At 48.9% G+C, this 23,235-nt stretch overlaps 1 protein-coding gene across 1 annotated transcript in view; it reads right to left on the bottom strand.

Annotated features, from left to right (window-relative positions):
• SEC24A (SEC24 homolog A, COPII component) overlaps positions 1 to 23,235 on the bottom strand; it is a 595,056-nt gene that overhangs the window by 297,393 nt on the left and 274,428 nt on the right. Inside the window, exons 8-9 of the mRNA XM_085617984.1 lie at positions 18,962 to 19,088; positions 18,296 to 18,405 (exon numbers count right to left, since the gene is read on the bottom strand). Coding sequence (XP_085474110.1) covers positions 18,296 to 18,405; positions 18,962 to 19,088 — 237 coding nt within the window. The remainder of the gene's footprint in view (positions 1 to 18,295; positions 18,406 to 18,961; positions 19,089 to 23,235) is intronic.

Raw genomic sequence — 23,235 nt, 5'->3', positions numbered from 1 at the left:
GGGAATGGAGAGCCCTTTCCGCTGGTGAAGAGGGATTCTGAAAGAACGTAGGTAAAGTTATGGTCTGATTGACATGAAAGTCAGAGATAACCTTAGGAAGGAACTTAGGGTGAGTACGCATCACAACCTTAGCAGCATGAAACACAGTATAAGGTTCTTGACAACATAATGCCTGAAGTTCACTCACCCTGCGGGCCGATGTAATGGCCACTAGGAACGCCGCCTTCCAGGATAGGTGCTGCAATGAAGCCTTGTGAATAGGTTCAAAAGGCTCTCTCATCAGTCTGGACAGCACCACATTCAAGTCCCAAGAAGGCGAGGGAAGTCTGACAGGAGGGAACACCTTCTTCAAGCCTTCCAAAAAATCCTTGACCACAGGAATCTGAAAGAAGGACGTCTGTGAAGGGCACTTCCTGTAAGCAGTCAAAGCAGCCAGATGAACCTTAATGGAATGGAAATTAAGGCCAGACTGCGCCAGATGCAAAAGGTATGGAAGGATGACATCTTCCTTACATGTTGTCGGATCAAAGTTCTTGGACTTACACCAGATACAGAACCTCTTCCACTTGTAAGCATAGGATGTCCTAGTGGAAGGTCGCTTAGACTCCTTCAGAATGTCCATACAATCGTCTGGTAGATTCAGATGACCGTATTGCACTATTTCAGGAGCCATGCCGCCAAACTCAAAGACGAGAGGTTGGGGTGCACCATCCGCCCCCCGAACTTCGTGAGAAGGTCCGGCCTGCACGGCAACCGCATGTGAGGAAGGAGAGACCGGTGAAGAAGGTCCGTGAACCACCACTGCCTGGGCCACTCCGGGGCGATCAGGATCATCCGCGCCCTGGACTGGGACAGCTTGATGAGCACCGCCGGAATCAGGGGAATGGGTGGAAAAGCGTACAGAAAGCTGTTCGACCAATCGATCCATAGCGCATTCCCCAGCGTCCCCCGCTGGTAGTACCTGGATGCGAAGTCTCGGCATTTGCTGTTTTCGGCGGTGGCGAACAGATCTACGTCTGGAGTCCCCCACCTTGCGAAGACTTCTCCTAGTACTTCGTCGTTTATGACCCATTCGTGGTTTTCCTGAATCAGCCTGCTCAAGGCGTCTGCCTGAGCATTCTGCACCCCTGGCAGATGTGTGGCCGTGATCGTCAATCCTCGGGCCAGCAGCCAGCGCCAGATCGCCTGCGCCTCCTGCGACAGAGTGCGCGATCTCGACCCCCCCTGCTTGTTGAGGTAATACATCGTGGTTGTATTGTCCGTCTGTATCAGCGGCGAGTTGGTCTGGAAGGACGGAAGGAAAGCCTTCAGTGCCAGGAAGACAGCTCTGAGTTCCAGGAAATTGATGTGGTACGTCGATTCCAAAGGAGACCACTTCCCCTGAATCTGCAGGTCCCCGGAATGCGCACCCCAGCCCTGGAGAGAAGCATCTGTCACCACATTCGTCGTGGGAATGTCCTTGTGGAAGGGAACCCCCTTGAGGAGGTTTTCCGCCGAACACCACCACTTCAGAGACTGACGAGCATGTAGAGACAGTCGGATCTTGTCGTCCCAAGAGCCTGTCTTCTGATCCCACTGATCCTCCAAGCACTCCTGCAGTGGTCGCATCTGTAGACGTGCGTGCGGAGCGAGGAAGATACAGGAGGCCATCGATCCCAGCAGAGACGACACCTTCCTCACAGTCGTCGATGGAGCAGTCCTGAGGTCCTGAGCCTTCCGAAGGAGTGATAACCGTCTCTCCTCCGAAGGAGACACGCTTGCTGACCGCGTATCTATGGAGGCCCCCAGGTACTGTATGCACTGTACCGGAGATGGGACCGATTTGGACATGTTGACGTGTAACCCCAGCTTGTTCAAGAGCTCGCACGTCCAACGGAAGTGTTCTTGCGCTTCCTCGAAGGATGACGCCTTGATCAGCCAATCGTCCAGATACGGGTAGACAAACACCTTGTTCCTCCGCAGGTGTGCCGCCACCACCGCCATGCACTTCGAAAAAGTCCTGGGAGCAGACTTTAGCCCGAATGGCAGTACTGTGTATTGATAGTGATTGGCGCCGACTTGGAATCGCAGGAACTTCCTGTGCTTCTGTGCTATGGGCACATGGAAGTACGCATCCTGTAGATCTATGGCACAGAGCCAGTCTCCCCGTTGCAGCTGAGGGTAAATCTGGTGCAACGATAGCATGCGAAACTTTTCTCTGCGAATCCACTTGTTTGCTTGTCGCAAATCCAGAATGGGCCTGAACTCGTTCTTGTCCTTCTTGCGAACGAGGAAGAACCGAGAGTACAGACCTCTTCCCCTTTGAGACAAAGGTACTTCTTCTACCGCCTTTTTTCTCAACAAGATGTCTGCCTCCGCCTGGAGCTCCCTCAGCTGGAAGCGAGAGCTGACCGGCGGAATCGCTGGAGGCGGGCTGATGAACCGAAGACTGTATCCATTGCAAACAATATTCAGCACCCACTTGTCCTGAGTAATTTTTCTCCACTCTGCCGGAAAAAATCGAATGCTTCCCCCCACTGGAGTGGGTAACGGTTGAGGGGGAAGTAACAGCTCAGGGCCGAGACCCGGCCGGGCCCTTGTTTGTGGTAGTAGCCTGCTGGCCACCTCTGCCCCTCTGGCGCTTCTGGAAGGGCTTGCGGAACTGCTGCTGTTGTGGCTGCTGCTGTCCCGAGCCCTGCCCACGCCCTCGGCCCGACGACCCGAACCTCCTCTGGAACGGTCGTTTCTTTTTCTCGGCCTTCTCTAACCCGACGGCCGTCAGGGTTTCCGCTTCAGCCTTCATGCGGGCCATTTCATCGTCCGCATGCTTCCCGAACAGGGTCTCCCCCGAGAAGGGCAAGTTGGCCACTCTCTGCTGCGCCTCCGGCTTGAGGGACGTCAGGCGCAACCAGGAATGCCGCCGCTGGTGGACGCCATGACAGTAGGCGTGGGCGGCCAATAGCGATATATCCGCTGCTGCGCTGATCGGTTGGTTAGAAACCAGCATGCCTTCGCGCACCGTCTCCAAGAAGTCCTCCTTCTTGTCTCGTGGCAGGAGGTCCGCATATTGCTGCAGGGATTCCCACAGGGCCCAGTCGTAACGGCCCAACAACGCCCCTGCACTCGCCGCCTTCATCGTGGTGGCAGCGGTACCACACACCTTCCTGCCCGCAGAGTCCAGCCAGCGGCTTTCCTTGTCCGGTGGCACCGTGGAGGCCGGGGAGGTCGCATGTTGTTTTCTCGCCGCCGTCACGATAACCGAATCCGGTTTCGGGTCCCCTCTCAAGAATGACGGATCCGACTCCGGGGCCCTATATTTCTTCATGAGCCTGGACGGAGCGGCCTTCGCTGTTGCGGGAGTGAGGAACAGTTCCAAAGCTGGTTCCACCAGTCCAGGCACAAGAGGCAGGAGGGGGCGAGACAAGTGTCTTTTATGAAGCGTCTCAAATATCACGGACGTCGTGGGTGTTGGAACCGTCACCGTGATATTCAGCTTCGCAGCCCCTCGCAACAGCACCTCCTGGAACGAGACCAAGTCGTCCACCGGCGACACCCTAGTCCCCGGGGAGTCCGACAGCGTCGGGGAAAGGTCCCTGTCCGAGGAGCGCGACCTGGACCTATACCGTCTGCGGCGTCGTCTAGAGTCTGACGAGGATCGCCCTCGGCTCCGCGATCGTCGCCTCCTGTGAGAGCGGGAGCGCGACCTCTTCGGCTTAGGCCTGTCCGCCGGTCTCGCTGGTCCAGGCGACCGTGGGCGTCGTGGCTTCGGGGTCCCTTGCGGCGGAGTCGGGTACCGTGGAAGGGAAACCGACCTCGGGGGGACCGGCGGCGGCACCGCAGGAGTGCTTGGCAGCAACAGAGGCCGGGGTGGCGGAGACAGAGTCCGCGGAGGAGGCGGTGGAGGAAGTGGAGACGGTGGTGGAGGAGGTGGCGGTGGTGGTGGTGGTGGCGGTGGAGGAGGCGGTGGCAGAGGTGGGAGAGGAGGAGGCGACGGAGACCTCCGAGGCGGGGTATACACCACTGAGTACACCGATCCCGGCGACTCTCTCTTCCTCGACGTCGACCTGCGCCTCGACGGCGATCTTCTCGGCGTCGATCTCCTCCTCGGCGTCGACTTATGTCTCGACGGCGACCTCCGCCTCGACGGCGACCTCCGCCTCGACGGCGACCTCCGCCTCGACGGCGACCTCCGCCTCGACGGCGACCTCCGCCTCGACGGCGACCTTCGCCTCGACGGCGACCTTCGCCTCGACGGCGACCTCCGCCTCGACGGCGACCTCCGCCTCGACGGCGACCTCCGCCTCGACGGCGACCTTCGCCTCGACGGCGACCTTCGCCTCGACGGCGACCTTCGCCTCGACGGTGATCTTCGCTTTCTCGACGTCGATCTCCTTCTCTTCATCGACGGCGAGCTGCGATCCCTCGACGCCGAACGCCGACGCCGGGTCTTCTCTCGACGTCGACCGCTGGACGCAGTCGAAGACGGCGTCGTCGCCGACGACGCCGATGTAGTCGACGGCGGCCTATTCAGGTCCCTCGATGGCGATCGTCGACGCCGTTTCTCCCCAGAGCCCTGGGGAGACGGCGAACAGACGGTGGTCATCCTCCTCGACGTCGCCGTCGACGCCCTCGACGTCGACGGGGAGCGGGAGCGCTTACTGGTCTTCCTGCCCCTGGGGAGCCCCCCAGAGGCCTCAGCATGGGCCAAATCAGCCCCTCCAGACCCACCTGGTGCCTTCAGTCTTCGCTCCTCCAGAGCTTGAAGCCTGCTCTTCATCCTGTCCCTCAGGGTTCTTGCTGAAAACGAGTGGCAGATGGTACAGCTTTCAGGCACGTGGGACTGGGGAAGGCAAGCTATGCACACCTCGTGTGGGTCAGTTTTAGCCTTCTTTCGACCACATTCCGGGCACTTGTCGAACAAGCCAGGCATGTTGACAGTACCAGCTACTAAACACAAGAAAAAGTGACAAAAATTGCCAAAATCTCAATGAAAACCTTGAAAAAGGTAGAGCTCAATGCTCCAGGGTCCTGCTAGCAGGAGCCGGAAAAAAGAACTGAAAGTAAATGGGACCTGCTGGGCATTCTGGGATACTGGGGAAAGTTCTGGAAAACTGGAAAGTTTTCTTAAAGGCACAGTATCCTGTTCCAAGCCACATAATGGCAGCCTATGGGGCTTGTCTGTCCACTCCTTCCTCTCTATCATTCCAGAGGCTTTTGCTGGTAGAGGCAGGGTTTTTTCCTATGGGGAGAAAAACTGGACAGGCAGTGCTGTTTGTGGATTTTGGTGGAATTCTAGTTGAAGTACTGGACAGTGTAGCCTGTGGGTATAGGCTGCATTATCTGTCTTTAAATTAAATTCTCTCTTAAAGGTGTATGCAGGTCTGCATGATTTGTCACCTTTTAGAGATTATTTTTTATTGCTCCGGGGTCCGCGCACATGGGCGGGACTATTCACTAGATTATGACTATACACAGAGATCCCCTACTACAGAAACTATCTTGCCCTCTGTCGTACATGTTACATTAAATCCCACACTGGCATCACTGTGGGTTTAATGTGCTGAGAAGTTTGATACAAAACTTCTGAGTCTTAAGTGTAGCCATCATGGTGCTGTGGAGTTCGTGATGACGAACTCCAGCACCATATACTCTTAATGGCACCACTGCACTTACAGTGCCCAGGAATGGACCTGGGTACTGTAGGGGCACAGGGCTCATGCACCTGTGCCACACCACTGGCATAGGGCACCCAGCTAGAAGGGTGACTGAGGTATGCCAGGGCAGTGTGTTTGTGGGCAGGGCACACAGGGATGTGTGCCATGTCAACTCTGTTTTGTTCTGCACCAAGACACTCAGCCTGCAAAGGCAGTGTGTGTGTGTCAGGGTACAGGGCCTCTAAGGGTGGCACAATAAGTGCTGCAGCCCTTAGGGGCCTTCTCTGGTCACAGTGCCCTGGGTACCTATGGTACCATTTACTAGGGGCTGACCTGTGTCCAGAGATGCCAATTGGGTTTAGGCTTCAATGCAGTTTTAGGGAAGGAACACAGGCCCTGGTTACCTGATTGGCAGGAGCCCAGGGCACACTCAGTCAAAGTACATCAGCAATTCAGCAAAGATGGCACTTTCTCACATGAATTTACTGCCTCTTCCTGCTGAGGAGGTAAGCAATCTGATTGTTTACCCCTGGATGGTGTCCTGCCAGAAGATAAATCCTGTGATGGATTGCACAATTCCAAATGGCTTGAAAGTTGTGAAGAGTGCCCCCCCCTATTTTTGTACATAGTACATTGCTGTCATGTTGTTTGTTCGGACTAGGATAGCTTTGCCTACCAGGTGAGTTTGGAAAGCTTTGAGCGCTAGAAAGACTGCTTGAAGCTCTAGACAGTTGATGTGGAGGCTTTTGTGCTTGTTGCTCCACAGGACTTGTATTATGTAATGTTGGAGATGGGCACTCCAACCTGTCAGAGATGCGTCTGCTGTGAGCATGATCTGTGGAATAGGCTCGACGAAAGGCCATCTTTTTGATACATTTTGTGGGTTCCACCACTGCAGAGAGTGATGGGTGCGGCAGTCTACCAAAACTAGATTGGTTAATTGACCGTGCGACTGATTCCACTGATGTGTTAAGCACTCTTGTAGGGGACGCATGTGGAGTCTTGCATAGTGTACAACAGCGGTGCAAGACGCCATCATTCCCAGCAGTTTCAAGAACACTCTGGCTGGTAAGGTTTGGTTGGATTGAAACTGTAGATTTATAGACTTAATGCTGTGAACTCCGGCTACATTGGGAGAAGCTAGAGTCTTGATAGGGTCTAGAGCCTAGAGCCCAGAATCGCCCCAAAGCTCTTTTTAAGGCAGTCCAGGAACTATCAGGTATGGCCTGTGCTCCTAAAGCTCCCTGTTTGGATAGCACTCAATGCAATTCCTTGGCCGACTTTTTTATGCAGAAAATTGATAACATCTACGCGGGTTTTGGAGCCCCACGATCTGCCCCACCTGCATCCAGCCAACCCTCACAGAATTATGACCAACCTCTTCTTCTGGATGATCTGGTTCAGTCATCAATCCCCCTCCTAGATAAGTGGGACCCCATTTCTATGCCCGTTTTCCAGAATTTGTTGGCGGAGATCAAATCTGGTTCTCCTCTAGATCCCATGCCCCCACAGATCTTCTGTTCTCTAGCCTCTGCTTCACTTGACTGCATTTTGTCTCTTCTGAATGCTTCTCTCACCGAAGCTATTGTTCCTAACGTCTGGAAACATGCGAAGGTCGCTCCACTTTTGAAAAAAGCTAACGCAGACCCTAATAATCCTACCAACTTCCGACCGATCGCCTTACTTCCCGGCCTCTCGAAGGAGTTAGAGAAGCACGTTAATCGTCAGCTAACTACCCATATTGAGTCGGCGAACGTTCTCCACTTCTCCCAATCTGGTTTTCGGACGGGCTTTTCCACTGAGTCCACCCTTCTGGGAGTTACGGAAACAATCAGACGTCAGGTGGATGGAGGAGAGACGGTGGCACTCATCCTCTTGGATTTGAGTGCCGCTTTTGACACCGTCTCTCATACCATCCTCCTTTCTGCCCTGAGGTCTGTTGGAATTTCTGGATCCGCACTTGCGTGGATCTCCAATTTTCTCTCGGACCGCACTTTTCAGGTTTTTTCTCCTTCCTTGGTGTCCTCTGTTCATAATATTCCGCACGGTGTCCCCGAGGGCTCTATTCTTAGTCCTCTGTTTTTCAATCTTTACATTAGACCTCTTGCTTTTCTTGCTGTACAGTCTGGATTATCTATTTTTTCTTATGCAGATGATACTCAAATCATCTTCTCTCTCTCTGCTAATCAACACTCCCCTTGTTCCTCTCTTAGTTCAGGGCTCACGAACATTGCCAATTGGATGACGACCAACAAATTAAAGCTGAATGGAGATAAAACGGAGCTGCTCCTGTTTGGGCCTGACTCCGCTCTCTGGGGCCCTCAACATTGGCCTCAGCAAATGGGTCCTTTGCCAGTCCCGGCAACCACAGCTCGCAACCTCGGGGTCCTCTTTGATAATCAGCTATCCATGAGACAACATGTGATTAAAGTCGCAGCCACCTGTACTACTATTATCAGGTGGCTGAGGAAGATCACGTGGATGCTTCCTCAAGACACCCAGAAGCTTGTGGTCCAGGCCTTAGTTACATCTTGGCTGGACTAGGGTAATGTCTTACTTCTGGGTGCCTGCAAAGAGGTCTCCCGGAAACTCCAATTGGTACAAAACATGGCTGCCCGACTACTGTGCAATTTACCTAGATCTGCATCTGTTTCCTCTGCTCTGCGCAGCCTGCATTGGCTACGCATAGAATCTAGATCTAAATTTAAAGCTCTATGCTTTATGCATCGCATTAAAGCAGGTAAATCTCCTCATTACCTATCCACTTTAGTTCACCAATACTGTCCCTCGCGTACTCTCAGATCTTCCTCTCAGTGCAGATTCGCTGTTCCTCGTTTTAAACGCACCAGAATTGGTGGGCGCTCTTTTTCGTATCTGGCGCCCTCACTCTGGAATTCGCTTCCTATTCCTTTGCGTTCTGAAATGTGCTATCTTAAGTTCCGCAAAGGAGTGAAAACTTGGTTGTTCTCCTTATAACTCTCTCTTTGTACCCTTGCCTGCTCTTCATTGCTATGCTCCAGCGCCGGGAAACCTACGGGTAGCTGTGCGCTTAATAAATCTATATATAATAATAATAATAATAATAGAGTGGCCCCTAGGTGTGATTGCATCTGTGAAGGATGCAGGTGAGATATCTGTGCATTGACCGTAAAACCCAGCTAATGAAGTAGGTCTATCGTAGTCTGTGTGTATCGTAAACAGTTTTGGTAAGTGCTGGCCTTGATGAGCCAGTCGTCTAGGTAGGGGAAGACGTGAATATGTTGTCTTCTGAGATGAGCTGCAACTACTGCCAGACATTTGGTAAATACTCTGGGAGCAGTAGTACCTCCAAACAGGAGTACTTAGAATTGGTAATGTTTGCCTGCTATCACAAATCTGAGGTATTTGCGATGAGCTGGATGAATTGGAACATGAAAATATGTGTCCTTTAAGTCTAGAGTAGTGAATATGCTACTTACCAGTATGCATCTGTTCTTGGCATGTAGGGCTGCTGACATTCATATCTGTGCATAGATCGCCGCCTAGTGTTGGGTCCGGATGTTTGCACGTTGTTGTCCTGGAAGAGTCTTCGAAGTATCCTGAGATAGGTGACTCCTCCCCTGGATCACAGTGCGCATGGGCATCCTCTCCATCCTCAGATTTTTTTTCGCCATTGTGGCAGTGATGGAGTAGATACAGAAAGTGATGACCATGCTATACAGTAATTCTGAGAGCTGCAGCTGCTACAGGCGCCGGGGAGGAGGGTGGGCGATATGAATGTCAGCAGCCCTACATGCCAAGAACAGATGCATACTGGTAAGTAGCATATTCAGTTCGAGGCATGTGGGCTGCTGAATTCATATCTGTGCATAGAATACATAGCAGTACCTCCTATTAGCGGCGGCCACCAGTGCCAGCTGCAGCGGTCTGAAAAAAGAGTTTTGAGAACAGCCTGTCCTACAGCTGCCTGCTGTTTTGAGTGTACATCTACACAGTAGTGTTTGGTAAATGTATGTATAGTGGACCATGTGGCTGCTCTACATATTTCCTGTAAAGGAATGTTTCCCAGGAAAGCCATGGACGCCCCTAACTTACGTGTTGAGTGGGCTCGTGGGGGAATCGTTAATGTGCGTTTAGCCTTTTGATAGCAAATTTGAATACATTTAACGATCCATCTGGCTATACCTGCTTTGGAAATGGCGTTGCCCTTGTGTTGTGGAGAAAAGGCAACGAAAAGTTGTTTTGTCTTCCTAAAGACTTTAGTTCTGTCTATATAGTACATGAGGACTCTTTTTACATCTAGTGTATGGAGCATTCTCTCTGCTACATTTTGTGGATTTTGAAAGAAAACAGGCAGTTCGATAGTTTGATTCATGTGGATCTGCGATATTACTTTAGGCATGAATTTGGGGTTGGTACGTAGTACGACCCTGTTTGTGTGAACCTGTATGAATGGCTCTTGAATGGTTAATGCCTGGAGTTCACTAACTCTTCTTAAAGTGATTGCCACTAGGAAAGCTACTTTCCAGGTGAGGAATTGAATCTCACATGAGTGGAGAGGTTCGAAGGGTGGACCCATCAGTCGGGTGAGGACCAAGTTGAGGTTCCACACCGGTGCTGGTGGGTGTCTTGGGGGAATTACTCGTTTAAGTCCCTCCAAGAAAGCTTTGATGGCAGGCACTCTGAATAAAGAGAGGTGCTGCCTGTTCTGGAGATAGGCTGCTATTGCGGTCAAATGGATACGTATTGAGGTGTATGCCAGATTGCATCGGTATAGGTGTAAGAGGTAACAGATTATATTTTGAATGGATGCGTCTAGCGGGTTAATGTCATTGTTGTTGCAATAAATGACAAACCTCTTCCATTTAGCTGCATAGCAAGCTCTGGTAGTGGGTCTCCTGGCCTCCTTAATGATCTCCATACAGTCAGGTGGCAGGTTTAGGTAGCCAAACTAAGACTTCAGGAGCCAGATTGCCAGGTTCAGCTGTTGCGGATCTGGGTGCTGAATTTCGCCATGGTTCTGCGTTAAGAGTGCAGGTTTGATCCGCAGCCTTTGATGCGGCACCACGGAAAGTTCTAGAAAGGTGGTGTACCATGGCTGGCGCGCCCATGTGGAAGCAACTAGGATGAGTGTCAGTGAGTGCTGTCGCAGTTTGCGTGCCACCAGCGGTATCAATGGCGCTGGGGGAAAAGCGTACGCAAATCTGCCGGACCAGTTCATCCATATCGCATTGCCCTGCGACTGTGGATGTGGGAACCTGGCTGCAAAGCTTTGGCATTTTGCGTTTTCGTTTGTGGCGAATAGGTCTATCTCTGGATGACCCCACTGTTGGAAGTACGGTTGGAGTACTGACGGGTGTAGCTCCCACTCGTGCATCTGGTGGCTGTGTCTGCTGAGCAGATCCGCCATCTGGTTGTCCTTGCCGGGGAGGTGTTCCGCCATGAGGAATATGTTCCTCTGAATGGCCCACTTCCACATGCTCTGAGCCAGATGAGACAACTGTGGAGAGTGTGTTCCTCCCTGCTTCTGTATGTAGTACATGGCAGTCATGTTGTCCGTCCGGATCAACACGACTTTGTTGCACAAGTGTACTTTGAATGCCTTCATTGCCAGGAAGATTGCCATCAGTTCCAGAAGGTTGATGTGGATCTTCTTTTGTTGTATTGTCCATAGTCCCTGCACTGTGTAATTGAGTACATGAGCTCCCCATCCCTGGAGAGACGCGTCCGCCTTCAGTATTATTTGTGGAACAGGCTCTTGGAACGGTCGGCCCTTGCAAAGGTTTTGTGGATTCCACCAATGCAGAGAGTTGTATGCCCGACCGCTCACCAACACTAGGTCTTTTAATTGCCCGTGAGCCTGATTCCATTGACGTGCCAAGCACTCCTGAAGCGGGCGTATATGTAGTCTCGCATGTGGGACTATGAAAATGCAGGAGGCCATCATGCCTATCAACTGCATGAACACTCGCGCAGGAAGGGAGTGTTGAGGTTTGAACTTTGAAATCAGCATTTGCATGCTGTTGATCCTCACTAAATTTGGCTGAGCTGTGGCTGCCAGAGTGTCTATGGTCGCACCCAGGTACTGTTGTACGTGTGCGGGTTGGAGATGTGATTTTGGGTAATTTAGTGAGAATCCCAGACTGTGAAGAAGGTGAATGGTGAGGGACATGTGGCTGGCACATTGCTGGGCTGACTTTTCCTGAACAAGCCAGTCGTCCAGGTAAGGGTAGATGTGAATGTGTTGTCTCTGTAGATGTGCAGCCACTGTAGCTAGGCACTTGGTGAAAACTCTGGGTGCTGTTGTCACACCGAAGGGGAGGACTTTGAATTGGTAGTGCTGCCCCTGAATAGTGAACCTGAGATATTTCCAGTGTGACGGGTGTATGGGTATGTGGAAGTACGCATCTTTGAGGTCTAGTGTGGCTAGGAAGTCTCCCTGGCTGAGCAGCGGGAGAACCTGCTGTAGGGCGAGCATATGGAAATGCTCTGAGAGAATGTAGTGGTTGAGGGGTCTCAGGTCTAGTATAGGTCTGAGTGACCCGTCCTTCTTTGGTATTAAGAAGTACAGAGAGTACACCCCTGTCCCCTGCTGGTGGACGGGCACGACCTCTATTGCACCTTTTTGCAGCATACTTAGCACTTCCTGCTGCAATAATGCTAAGTGCTCTGCGGACATAGGACGGTGCTTTGGCGGTATTGTGGGTGGAGTGGAGGTTAATTCGAGACAGTAACCGTGCTGGATAATATCCCTGACCCACCTGTCCGTGGTGATGGTATTCCACGTGGACAGGAACCGCTGGAGTCTCCCCCCGACAGGTGTTATGTGGTCGGGGGGAAGGGAGAGGGCGTCACTGTTTGTTCTTGGGTGAGGACCTGGTGTTGCCGTAACCGCGTCCTCTGCCTTTGGTGCTAGAGCCACGATATCCACCTCTGTTGTTTTTATCGTAGGTACTCTGTGTGCCCCCTTTATTGTATGTCTGCTGTGACCCCTGTCCTCTAGCCGCTCCCCTATTCCCGGGGCGACGAAAGGAGCCACTACGAAATGTCTGCGTTTGCAGAGCCCCCATTGACTTTGCAGTGTCAGTGTCCTTTTTGATCTTTTCTAAGGTGGGGTCAACTTCTGGTCCGAATAAGTAGTCGGGGTTGACAGGCTGATTGAGGATGTTATTTTGAATCTCAGGTTTGAATCCGGAGATTCTTAACCAAGCGTGTCGGCGTAACATGACGCTGGTGTTTATCGCCCTCGCAGCGGTGTCGGCAGCATCTAGTGCACACTTAATGGATGCGTTTGTAAGAAGTTGTCCCTCTCTGATGAGGAGCTCCGCTGCCTCTTTGTACTCGTCTGGTAGATGTTGGAGTAGTGACTCTAGCGTGTCATAGTGTGAACGATCGTAGCGAGCCAGGAGTGCCTGTGTATTGGCAATGCGCCAGATGTTTGCTGCTTGGGCTGCAATCCTTTTGCCGGAGGTCTCCAGCACCTTGGACTCTTTGTCCGGGGGAGGAGCATCACCAGTTGTTTGCGAGTGCGCTCGTTTGCGAGCGTTAGCAACCACCATGGAGTCCAGAGGTAACTGACCTCTAATGTACATAGGGTCCCCGGGCGCAGGTTTGTATTTTTTCTCAATCCTGGGGTTTATTACCCGTGCCCTGGTTGTTTCCTTGAAAATGTCCTTTGCTGGCTTGAGAACACCTTTTAACATGGGCAGAGTCTTGACAGTCCTCTCTGAGGATGCGAAAGTGTCCACCAAGAAGTCGTCCTCAACTGTGTCAGAGTGGAGTTGCACTCCATGATTGGCTGCAGCACGTTCTATGAGGGCATTGAAAGCAGCAGTGTCCTCTGTGGGAGATGTTTTTACGCCGTAAAGCTGCGTGTCCTGGGTATCTGTTGTGGCACCCGGGTCTGCAGGGTCATCCCAAGCTTGATCTGGGTCCTGCTGCTCCTCAGGATCTATATCCCTGGGGTAGGTGGTATCATCACCAATGTAATCCTCCATTGCGTCCGTGTCGGAGGGCGTCGGAGAAAAGGACTGGGGATCTGGATAGGAGGTGTGCAGGCATTCATATAGAACCGGTTCAGATTCTGCTGGCAGTTTCTGCTTTAGAGGGATTCTGTAAGAGTCCAAAGCCTGGTCTGGCGTGACCTTCCGTTTTCGGAGCATGAGTCTGCCGGTGTCGGCGTCGATGAATTGGGACGGTGAAGGCCCAGTAGGAGTGATGCGTTGCAATGACGCTGCAACTTGGCGCACCGAGAACGCCGAAGGTTCTTTGGTGCCGAGTGGTTCTGTAGAGGTAGGCGTGGACTTCTTCGGATCCACAGGGTCATCGAGTCGAGGAGAGGTAGTAGCGGTCGACGGCGTCGATGACTGGACCCTAGTCGCTGCCTTGGAAGTGGACTCCGATGGAGCGGCCATTTTAACCTTGGTGGTCGGGGCCGATTGCTGCGGTGCCGGGGGCCGAGGCGCTTTGGTGGTACCGATGGCTTTCCTTTTCGGGTCGGTGCCGACATCCGCTGCAGCGAGTTCGGCGCCGAAATCCCTTTTTGTGCGTTCGGAGCCGATGGTCTTGGCTGGCGTCGAAGGAGTGGAGGTCTTCGAGCCGACCACTGCCAGTTTCACTTTCGGTTTCTGTTGAACCGGTGCGACGATTGGTTTCGGTTTCGTTGAAGGGAAACCAGTCTTTTTCGGTAATAATGGCTCTCGCTGAATGTTCGAGGCCGGGCCAGAAGGCGGGGCCGAAGAACTGTGGGATTGATCACGGGTAAGGCCCGAAGGCGATCCCTCGACCGGAGCCGTAGACTGACGCACTTTGATAGCCTCCGTTTGGACGGGTAGGCCCTGCTCTTCACCAGAGCTATCTTCTTCGGCCCCAAAGGCCTCATCGTAGTCTCCTACCTCATCGTCGGCTTCTTCCCTATGAAAAAGCGCTTCCTCGGCGTCTTCCGATCGGGAATCGTGTTCGGAAGCGGGGCTGGAGTTTATGTCTTCCACGCTTTCAATATCTTCGTCCTCGGTGCTGAAGATGTTGGTCGGGGCCGGTGCCGATTGCTGCGCTTCTAGGCTCGCTGCCCGTCGATTCCGGAGAGTCTTCTTGGATCGGAATCGGGCACAGGCCATACATTTCGATTTGTCGTGATCCGGCGAGAGGCATTTGTTGCACACTGGGTGGACGTCGGTGTGTGTATATTTGGCGTGGCAAACAGGACACCGTTTGAATGGGGTCCTCGATTCCATCATCGATGTAAGGTCGATGGTCAGATTAAACGGATCCGAAAAAACTTGATAAGTTTGCTAAACTAGCAAGTAAGCTGTCGATACCGAGCGGGAACAGTACCGACGAAAACTAAAGGCCTTTTGGAATTAAACTAAATTTTCCTAACTTGAGTCAAGATAAGCACATCCGAACCCAATGGCGGAAAAAAACAATCTGAGGATGGAGAGGATGCCCATGCGCACTGTGGTCCAGGGGAGGAGTCACCTATCTCAGGATACTTCGAAGACTCTTCCAGGACAACAACGTGCAAACATCCGGACCCAACACTAGGCGGCGATCTATGCACAGATATGAATTCAGCAGCCCACATGCCTCGAACACATAAAATCTCCCTTTTGTAAAAGTGGAAATACTTGTTGAAGGGTTACCATGTGAAAGTATATATTGGTTTAACTCTTTGAGATCCAGAATAGGTCTTAAGGAGCAGTCCTTTTTCAGAATCAGAAAATAAAGAGAGTAAACCACTGAACTTTGGTACTGAAATGGAACCGGTTCTATGGCTCCTTTTAATAAGAGACTGCACTTCCTGTTCGAGCAACTACAAGTAGTCTGGAGACAGTTTGTGAGCGCGAGGCAGAATGTTTGGAAGATTTGTGTTAAGCTCCAGGCAATAACCATGTTGGATAATTCCAATCACCCATTTGTCGGTTGTTATAGATTGCCAAATGGGGAGAAACTGTTAAAGTCTTCCTCCAACAGGTGTGGTATGGTCAGATGGAACCATGAGGAAGTCACTACTTATGAGGGGAAGGGGTGTTACGAGGTGTGGTTCCCTTACCCTGCCTTTAGAGTTGTTGCCTCTATAGCCTCCTCGAAGAAAGCCTCTTGAGAAACAGGATCGTTATTACCTTTTAAGAGGGGGTGTTCTGGTTTTGGACCCTGCTCGGTAAGAAGAGCTGCGAAAGGAGCCTCTGTTAGAAGGAGACCGGAGCATTCCCATGAACTTAGCGACTTCAGTATCCTTTTCCATTTTTTCAAGCGCCTGATCGACTTCAGGACCAAAGAGAGGTTTTTAATCAAATGGTGTATTTAAAATTACTTGTCCGACTTTGGGCTTAAGCCCGGAAATCCTTAACCAAGCAGGTCTTCTGATGAAGATGCTAGTGTTGACCTCTCTAGCTGCAGTATCAGCAGCATCTAGAGCACATCTTAATGACGAATTGGAAATGAGCTTTCCCTCATTTACCAAATCTTGCACTTTTGCCTTATGCTCATCTGGGAGATATTGGAGTAATTGTTCCACTTCATCCCAGTGTGCCCTGTCATATCTGGCCAAAAGGCCATGCATGTTTGCACTGCACCAGTGATTGGCAGCTTGAGCAGCAATGCGTTTGCCAGAAGCTTATATTAGTTTGGATTCTTTGTTTGGGGGAGGAGCGTCCCCTAAGGTTTGGGAACTAGCTTGTTTACCAGTGATTCTAGTGGCAACTGGCCCTTAATAAATATTGGATCTGTTGGGGAGGCTTTATATTTTTTGTCAACTCTAGGGGTCAACATGTGTGCACGTCCAGGATCTTTAAAAATTGTCAGCGTGTCTCATCATACCCTTAAGCATAGGGAGTGTTTGTGTTGACCTGTGTATGGATCCTAACGTCTCAAACAAAAAATTCTCTTCTAGGGATTCTTTGTGTCGTACCACCCAATAGTATTCTGCAGCCCTGGCAATGAGTTCTTGAGAAGACACACTGTCATCAGGGGGAGCTGGCTTAGCAGGGTAAAGGTCTGAGTCGCTGTCTAATATCGTCCCCCGTCATGGTTTGATTGTGGAGAATCCCGAGGTGTGATGTGCAAAGGATTTAAAGTCGGGGAAAAGGGTGGTGGAGGGGATGCTGGTGGTGGATGAAAGGGGCTGGTCCCGACAGACTTCTCTTTTAAAGGGATCTTGAATTGGCTTTTCGGCATGGAGGATTTCGGCTCCGAGCCGGATTTTGACTTGGAACCGGATGGTTTCGGCTCCGAAGAGGGTTTGTGTCGACTCGGTCCCAAGGCTTGATTGTGTGTTTCGGAGCCGAGCCGAAAGGTGGGGCGTCGGAAAAGTCGTCTCGGTGCCAACCTTGGCCAGAAGGCAGAGGTGGTGCATAAGTCTTAGGTTTTTTGTGTGTGAGTTGATGGGGCAAGGGGTGTTCGGAACTCACATCACCTTGTCCCTGCGGAAGTTCTTCAGTGACAAGGTCTATCTGGAGCTCCATATCCGACTACAACTCGGAGAAGGCCTCTTCCTCCTCCGCCACTGATACACCAAAATATTCTTGCTCGGAATCTACACCAAAGATATCCGGTGTTTCTTCAATGCTTTGACGCTGGATCTCTCAACATCGAGCCAGACGATCGCGAAGAGTTTACTTTGACCAAAACGATCTGCAAGCGTTGCAGTCTTCTTCTTTGTGCTCAGGAGACAGGCACAAGTTATATATACCTGGTATGAGTCCGTGCGTTGATACTTTGCGTGCCACTGAGGACAGAATTTGAACAGTGTCCGTTCCATCAACAGAGAGCTGGACCGACTCGGTTAGGTCCAGAGGCCGTCCACGAAGCTTTCAGATCGAAAAGTATATTTCGTTATCCAAAAGGATACACGGCGAGGTGGGAAACACGTACGAAACAATACCGTCGAGGGCAGAGTATTGCGCACCAAGGGGAACTCGAAGAACGGTTTAGAACCGGAGCGCAGCAATATACGTTCGAACCCGATGGTGGAAAAAACAATCCAACACGGAAGTTGATGCCCACGCGCACTATCAACGAAAGGAGGAGTCACCTTACCTCGTGACTGGAAAGACTTCTTCGAAGAAAAACAATTTGCAAACATCCAGACCCAACACTAGATGGCAGGAGTATGCAAAGCATGTGTACCTACAGCACACATGCCTCGAACATGGTGAATTATAGTAATGATATAAAATGTTCAGAAATAGGGTCATCTCACTCATCAGAAGAACCACACAAACCAATTGCCATGTAAAGAACAATAGCAAATTAACCTAATTTGCACTAGACTAATAGTCAATAATATAACCTTGCAATTTGAACTGGGCTTAGTTGCATCAATAACACTGTATAGCACTGTACATACAGTAAGTAGCCTTTCACAACAGAATTCCAATTTCCTAAAACACATTCCCTGCTTAAAAATAGACATGGAATGCCTTTTCATGCAATCCAGTGTAATGTAGAAAATGTAAGAATTTAAAGATGGCTCTGAAATAACAGATTAAAAATTGTTAGTAGGTACCAGTCTTTTTTCTATCTAAAGTCATCCTATTTGGCAGCTAATCCGTGCCCTAGCCTAAGCCAACAGTCCAAACCTAAAGAACAAAATATAAGATCCCCCAAAGATGTATTTGCACCTTCATTACTTGTGTCACCTGGAGTGTTCCTCATCAAATGTATGCATCAGCACGTTAACTCACCATGTACTCAGAAGGCGCCATGAATTCAATTGTTGCATTCTGAACTTCAGGTCTTTTATGAGGTTCTCCGTAGACTCTTGTTACAGGATTGTACATAAATTCCTCAGGAACTATATAAAAACACAACATTAGCATTCACTAAATTAATGTCTAGAAAATCCTATAACTCCCAGACAAAATATTACTGTGATTTTAACACCTCAGGAGCGACAGTGACATCAAAATAAATCAGAATGAAGCAATGAAAGGTAGCTAAGTAAAAAAAAAAAAAATCCAAATATTGAGCACAGAGACAGGATTACCTACAAGTAAACTATGGTCTCTAATCTTATAAAGCACTATAATATTTAAAAAAAGCAGGCTTCACTGAAGGTCGATTCAGTCAACAGTCAAATTCTGAGGATTATCACAATCGAACAATGTAGCAACAGTAGTTGATTTAGGCAATACTGGCATCAAAAGCATCTGATTTAGTGTGCGTTTCTTACCATCACATGAATCTTCATAGGAGTATCATGTCTCAATTCTGTGCCTATCTGGTAAGTTTTGTATAAAATTCCAGCCTCACCTATGTAATCAAGACTCATCCAGATCTAAATATGTGACATTGCTTTCCGCAAATTGTAGAGCAAAACACTGGAGCACAACTTAGAGCAGCACACCTACCATCATTGACTCTGTAGCACAAGTTGCACTTCCATCTCCGTTGATCTAGGAAATTGACAAAAGGGTTGATGTATGTCCTACAAGAGCGGCATCTCACGATGGTGCTGGAGGTGACAACAGGTAATTGCTAGAAAAGAGGAGTTAGATGTATCAAATGTTTTCGGTGCCGAACACTGCTTAAAAAGATAAACTAAAATAAGATAGATGTTTAGAATACAGAACGATGTATAGTCTCTGAAATGGTTAGGAGAGTCACCACTTCACAACACATACTGACTTTGGATGCTTGTTCATGATGCTCTCTCAAAAAAGCAAAGCTACTTTAGCAGCATGCCGTAACAGCAGACATTACTTTGTTAAGATATTTCTACAGGGATGCCACCATTCTCAGAAAAAATTCCAGCAATTTAGTTGTGTTTAGATATGGTGGAAGGACATGGGGGTGCTACTTGAATACAATTTGGGCTAAAATCCCCCCCCCCCTTCTTTTTTTTTTAAACAAGGGAATTGTGCTTTTGTTTACCTTGACAGCTTTGAGTGCGCAAATATTTTGCAAGTCATTTCTTTATATATTTGCTATTTTAGGTTTATGTGTAAAAGTAAGAAAAAACTCTTAAGGATTTTCCAAATATTTTTTACCAGACTGGTCGTAAAAATATGGGAAATGCCGATAAGTATACTTACTTGGAGGGGCTTTCAGTCAGCCATTTTCATTGTTTGGTCTGTTATTGTGTCATTCACATTTAAATTCCATTCAACATAGCATACAGGATGGGGCAGTGGGTCAGGCCATTTCAACCACTGGCTAACTTCACTGTATGTCTAGCCCATTTTCAGTTTGAATTCAATCGTTCCTCGTTTGTGTGAAACAATAGGATTGTAACTTAAAACACACTATAAAGAGTGCAGATCAATCACTCCTTAAGCACATCTGCAAAACAAGCTGCATTTTCCACATACCACTTCGCTGACAAAAAGACTTTTCCCTGTCAACACCAGCGATGTTACAGCTAGTTTTTCTTCATTATCCGCAATGATGTTATTATGGACCTTATCAACAAAAGACCTGTCCATGATCCACACAGCCCTAGAAATCCTCCACGCAAATGGTATGGTATGATAAAAAATTTAAATAACAGAGTGGATAATGAGCAGTTGTGTCAAGTGTTCCTTACAATCCTAAACATACCAGTCATCTACCCACTGTAAATGAGATTAGCCAAAGCCCCTGTAAACGGTGTATGCACTGAGCTACACTACTGAGAGGTAAAACGCAATCTTTGTATAATTGTATTTAACTCCTAAATCACCAGATCTAGAGCGATCTAGAATTAGCATGGGGTGTTTAATACCAGCAGCCTCAGCAAAAGAAAACAACCTTTTGTGTCTTCTGGGATTCCATGACACAGACCCTCCTGAGATGGAATTTTAAAACGCTAGAGAATTAACCAAATACAAAAGAAACAAGCATTTGCAATGCAATAGGTCTCGCATTTGAGCTATTGGCATTGTAAATGACAATTACTTATTTATGTGTTGTTTTTAAAACCGATAAATAAAAGGCATTGTCATTTAAAATGGCAAAAACTTAAACTCTCACAAATGCGAGACCTATTGCTATTTGAAAAAATTGAGCTCTGAGGCTGTAATTAAAGCCTACCGAGTAACACTGAGGGTGTTGCCATGGGAGGTTACAAAATGAGATAAGACGGCACTAAGGAGGGACTACTAAGCCTATTGACCAATGAACAGCCATAGTTTACAGTGGATAATGACAAGCCTATGAAAAATATGGGCAGAGAGTGGGTGGAGCTTCAAGGCCTTACCTGAATAGAGCATGCCTCACAGAGCAGCACATGCGCTGCCCAGGCTCGACCTAAAAAGCAATTCAGCACTATGGTGGGGGAAGCCTTATCAGCTAAGGGGTTAATATGATACTCCATACATATTAAAACAAGCTGCTCTCCACTCTTTGCAGGGTATCTGAAAGCAACAACCTGAGAGGCGGTGTAGGATTCCCCATACAACGTTAAAAGCACATATATGAAAAGAAAGAACATTACATACATCATCTAAATATAATCTGTGAAACTACAAAGGAGCATAATCTGAGGTCTTCTGGTCTACGCGTGTCTAACGATAGAGTTGGCTTTAATCCTGTTTTTAAACTAGGAAGCAGATTTTTTATTGTAAGCACAGCCCGAAAGCCGGGTGGGTCTTCTGTCTGGAATAGACGAAATGGCGTAAGACAAATGGCATTAGATGAAGGGTGACCCAGGCTGTAACACTTCCACTCACAAACTGATACATATTTTTACACAAGGGTTCAGTAACTAATAAAGGTGACAAAAGGAAATGCACATGTCTCGGTTCTTAAGGTTGACCGAAGAAAAACAAGCATTGGCAAAGACCATACGTTGCCGGTCAATGTGCTAGCTTATACAGCATTAGCACTTTGGAGCAAGAAACGGGGGGAGCCAGCAGGAAAGGACAGAGAGAGCTATAGTTGTAAAGTAGTCCCTCTTGCAGTTCAATGCAATCACTCAAGTGGAGACGGAAGGATATGCTCAGACTACCAATAGCATTAGGTGAGAGTTAAATTCTAAAGTGGGCTGAGCACAGACGTGACTGACAAAATCTCAGGTAAATGGCTGAAAGAGGCTGGCGGAAGTATATTGTTAGCAGTAGGTCTGTTTGTCAGCTGAGCTTTCAAAACCAAAACCTAACAACTATGATGAATAGATTGCAGCTTTTCTTCCACAGGAGGGCACTTGGTGATCAAATTACAGATGGCGAACTTAATAAGGCTTTGCCTTTCTAATATCTTCTCGCCTCCCCCCATTATCCTTTTCAATCAATCTAACAGACCTGCATGTCCACCGCTCAAAATAATTCCATACTTACCTATACTACTTCACCACTAATCTTATTTGGGTTCTGGACTAGCATGCTACTCCTAAAAAAGCGTTTTTGATGCCTCATCAGGGGTACCAAGCGCTATATAAATTGAAACCCCTTCCTCTTCTACTCCGCCGCTGCCCTTTTCAACCGAAATAACAGACTCACATGTCCACCGCTCAAATTAATTTAATATTCCTCTATACTAATTCATCACTAAACACTTTTTAGTTCCGGAGTAGCACGCTTCTCGCTGAAAAGCGCTTCGACGCCACGTCAAGGGTAGTAAGCACTATATAAATGCAATTACAATTACCATATTGGTTTACAGGCCCATAACCGTGCGCCTTCACAAGTACAGTCTGGATCTGATGCGCTAAGAACCATGCTTCATGCCATTGCCCAGAATCCCCCCAAAGCCTTGAAGCAATCTTTTCACATACTCGGATTTTACCTCTAACCACAAACAGAAACAACCCCGTTAGAAGTTATGGCTGTAATCCAACTTTTCTTCCGCAAAATCAGTTCTCAGAGGGAACGCTTGAATAAGTCAATTGTGAAGAGTCTCATTAGAATCTAACACTCTTAATTGACCGTCTGTGTGAATCTCTCTTGTTGTCTTTCGTCAACAGAACTGTTACTTTAAGAAACTATAGTATGTGGAATCTACCACCTTAAAAAACACATCACTGAATGTATAAAGAATCTACCAATCAGGTGAGCACGGTTTGTCTCCTGGAGCTGGATTGTAGCAGATGCCAAGAAAAACAGGGGGGAGCAAACAGTCAGTGCTTAATATGTGCCAGTGTGACAGTAGTGGGCAACGTCTCATTTTTGGGGGCCGAGACTTATTTTATAATCATCAGATTTTGACCCGGGGGAAAAGAGAGAGAGAAACAAAAAAGTAATGAAGGAGAAGGATGGGGAGATTAAAAAATAGAGGCAAATGGAAAAAGCGTGGACGCAAAAGAACCAACAAGAGTGAGATAAAGAACGAGAAGTGTAGTGTATGGAAGAAAGAGCAAAGCTGAGGAATCAAAACTAGACAGCCCTGGTACTCAGCAGCCTCCAGCCCTTAACAGAGTGAGCCGCTGCTCACAGTAATGATATGCCATTGGCAGTCTTTTGACACATCTTTCATCCATGAGGCACGGTAAACTGCAGCAAGTATTCCCCGAAGAAACAAGTATTGACAAAGGCAATATGTCTGAATTGAATGAGCTAGCACAAGAGAACCTCTACTCACATTACTCATCGGGGCTGCAGTGAACTGAAGAGGTCACATCTCCCCCTTCCAGTGGTTGTTCCACACGAAACCACAATGGCCAAGGTAATTTCGCTGAGGGGGCTGGGTGGGTTAGTGCACCTACTGCAAG

Source organism: Triturus cristatus, chromosome 7 (assembly GCF_964204655.1).
Source record: "Triturus cristatus chromosome 7, aTriCri1.1, whole genome shotgun sequence".
Classification (NCBI taxonomy): Eukaryota; Metazoa; Chordata; class Amphibia; order Caudata; family Salamandridae; genus Triturus; species Triturus cristatus.
Note: the sequence above shows the minus strand (reverse complement) of the source record. Positions and strands in the feature narration are given on the sequence as shown.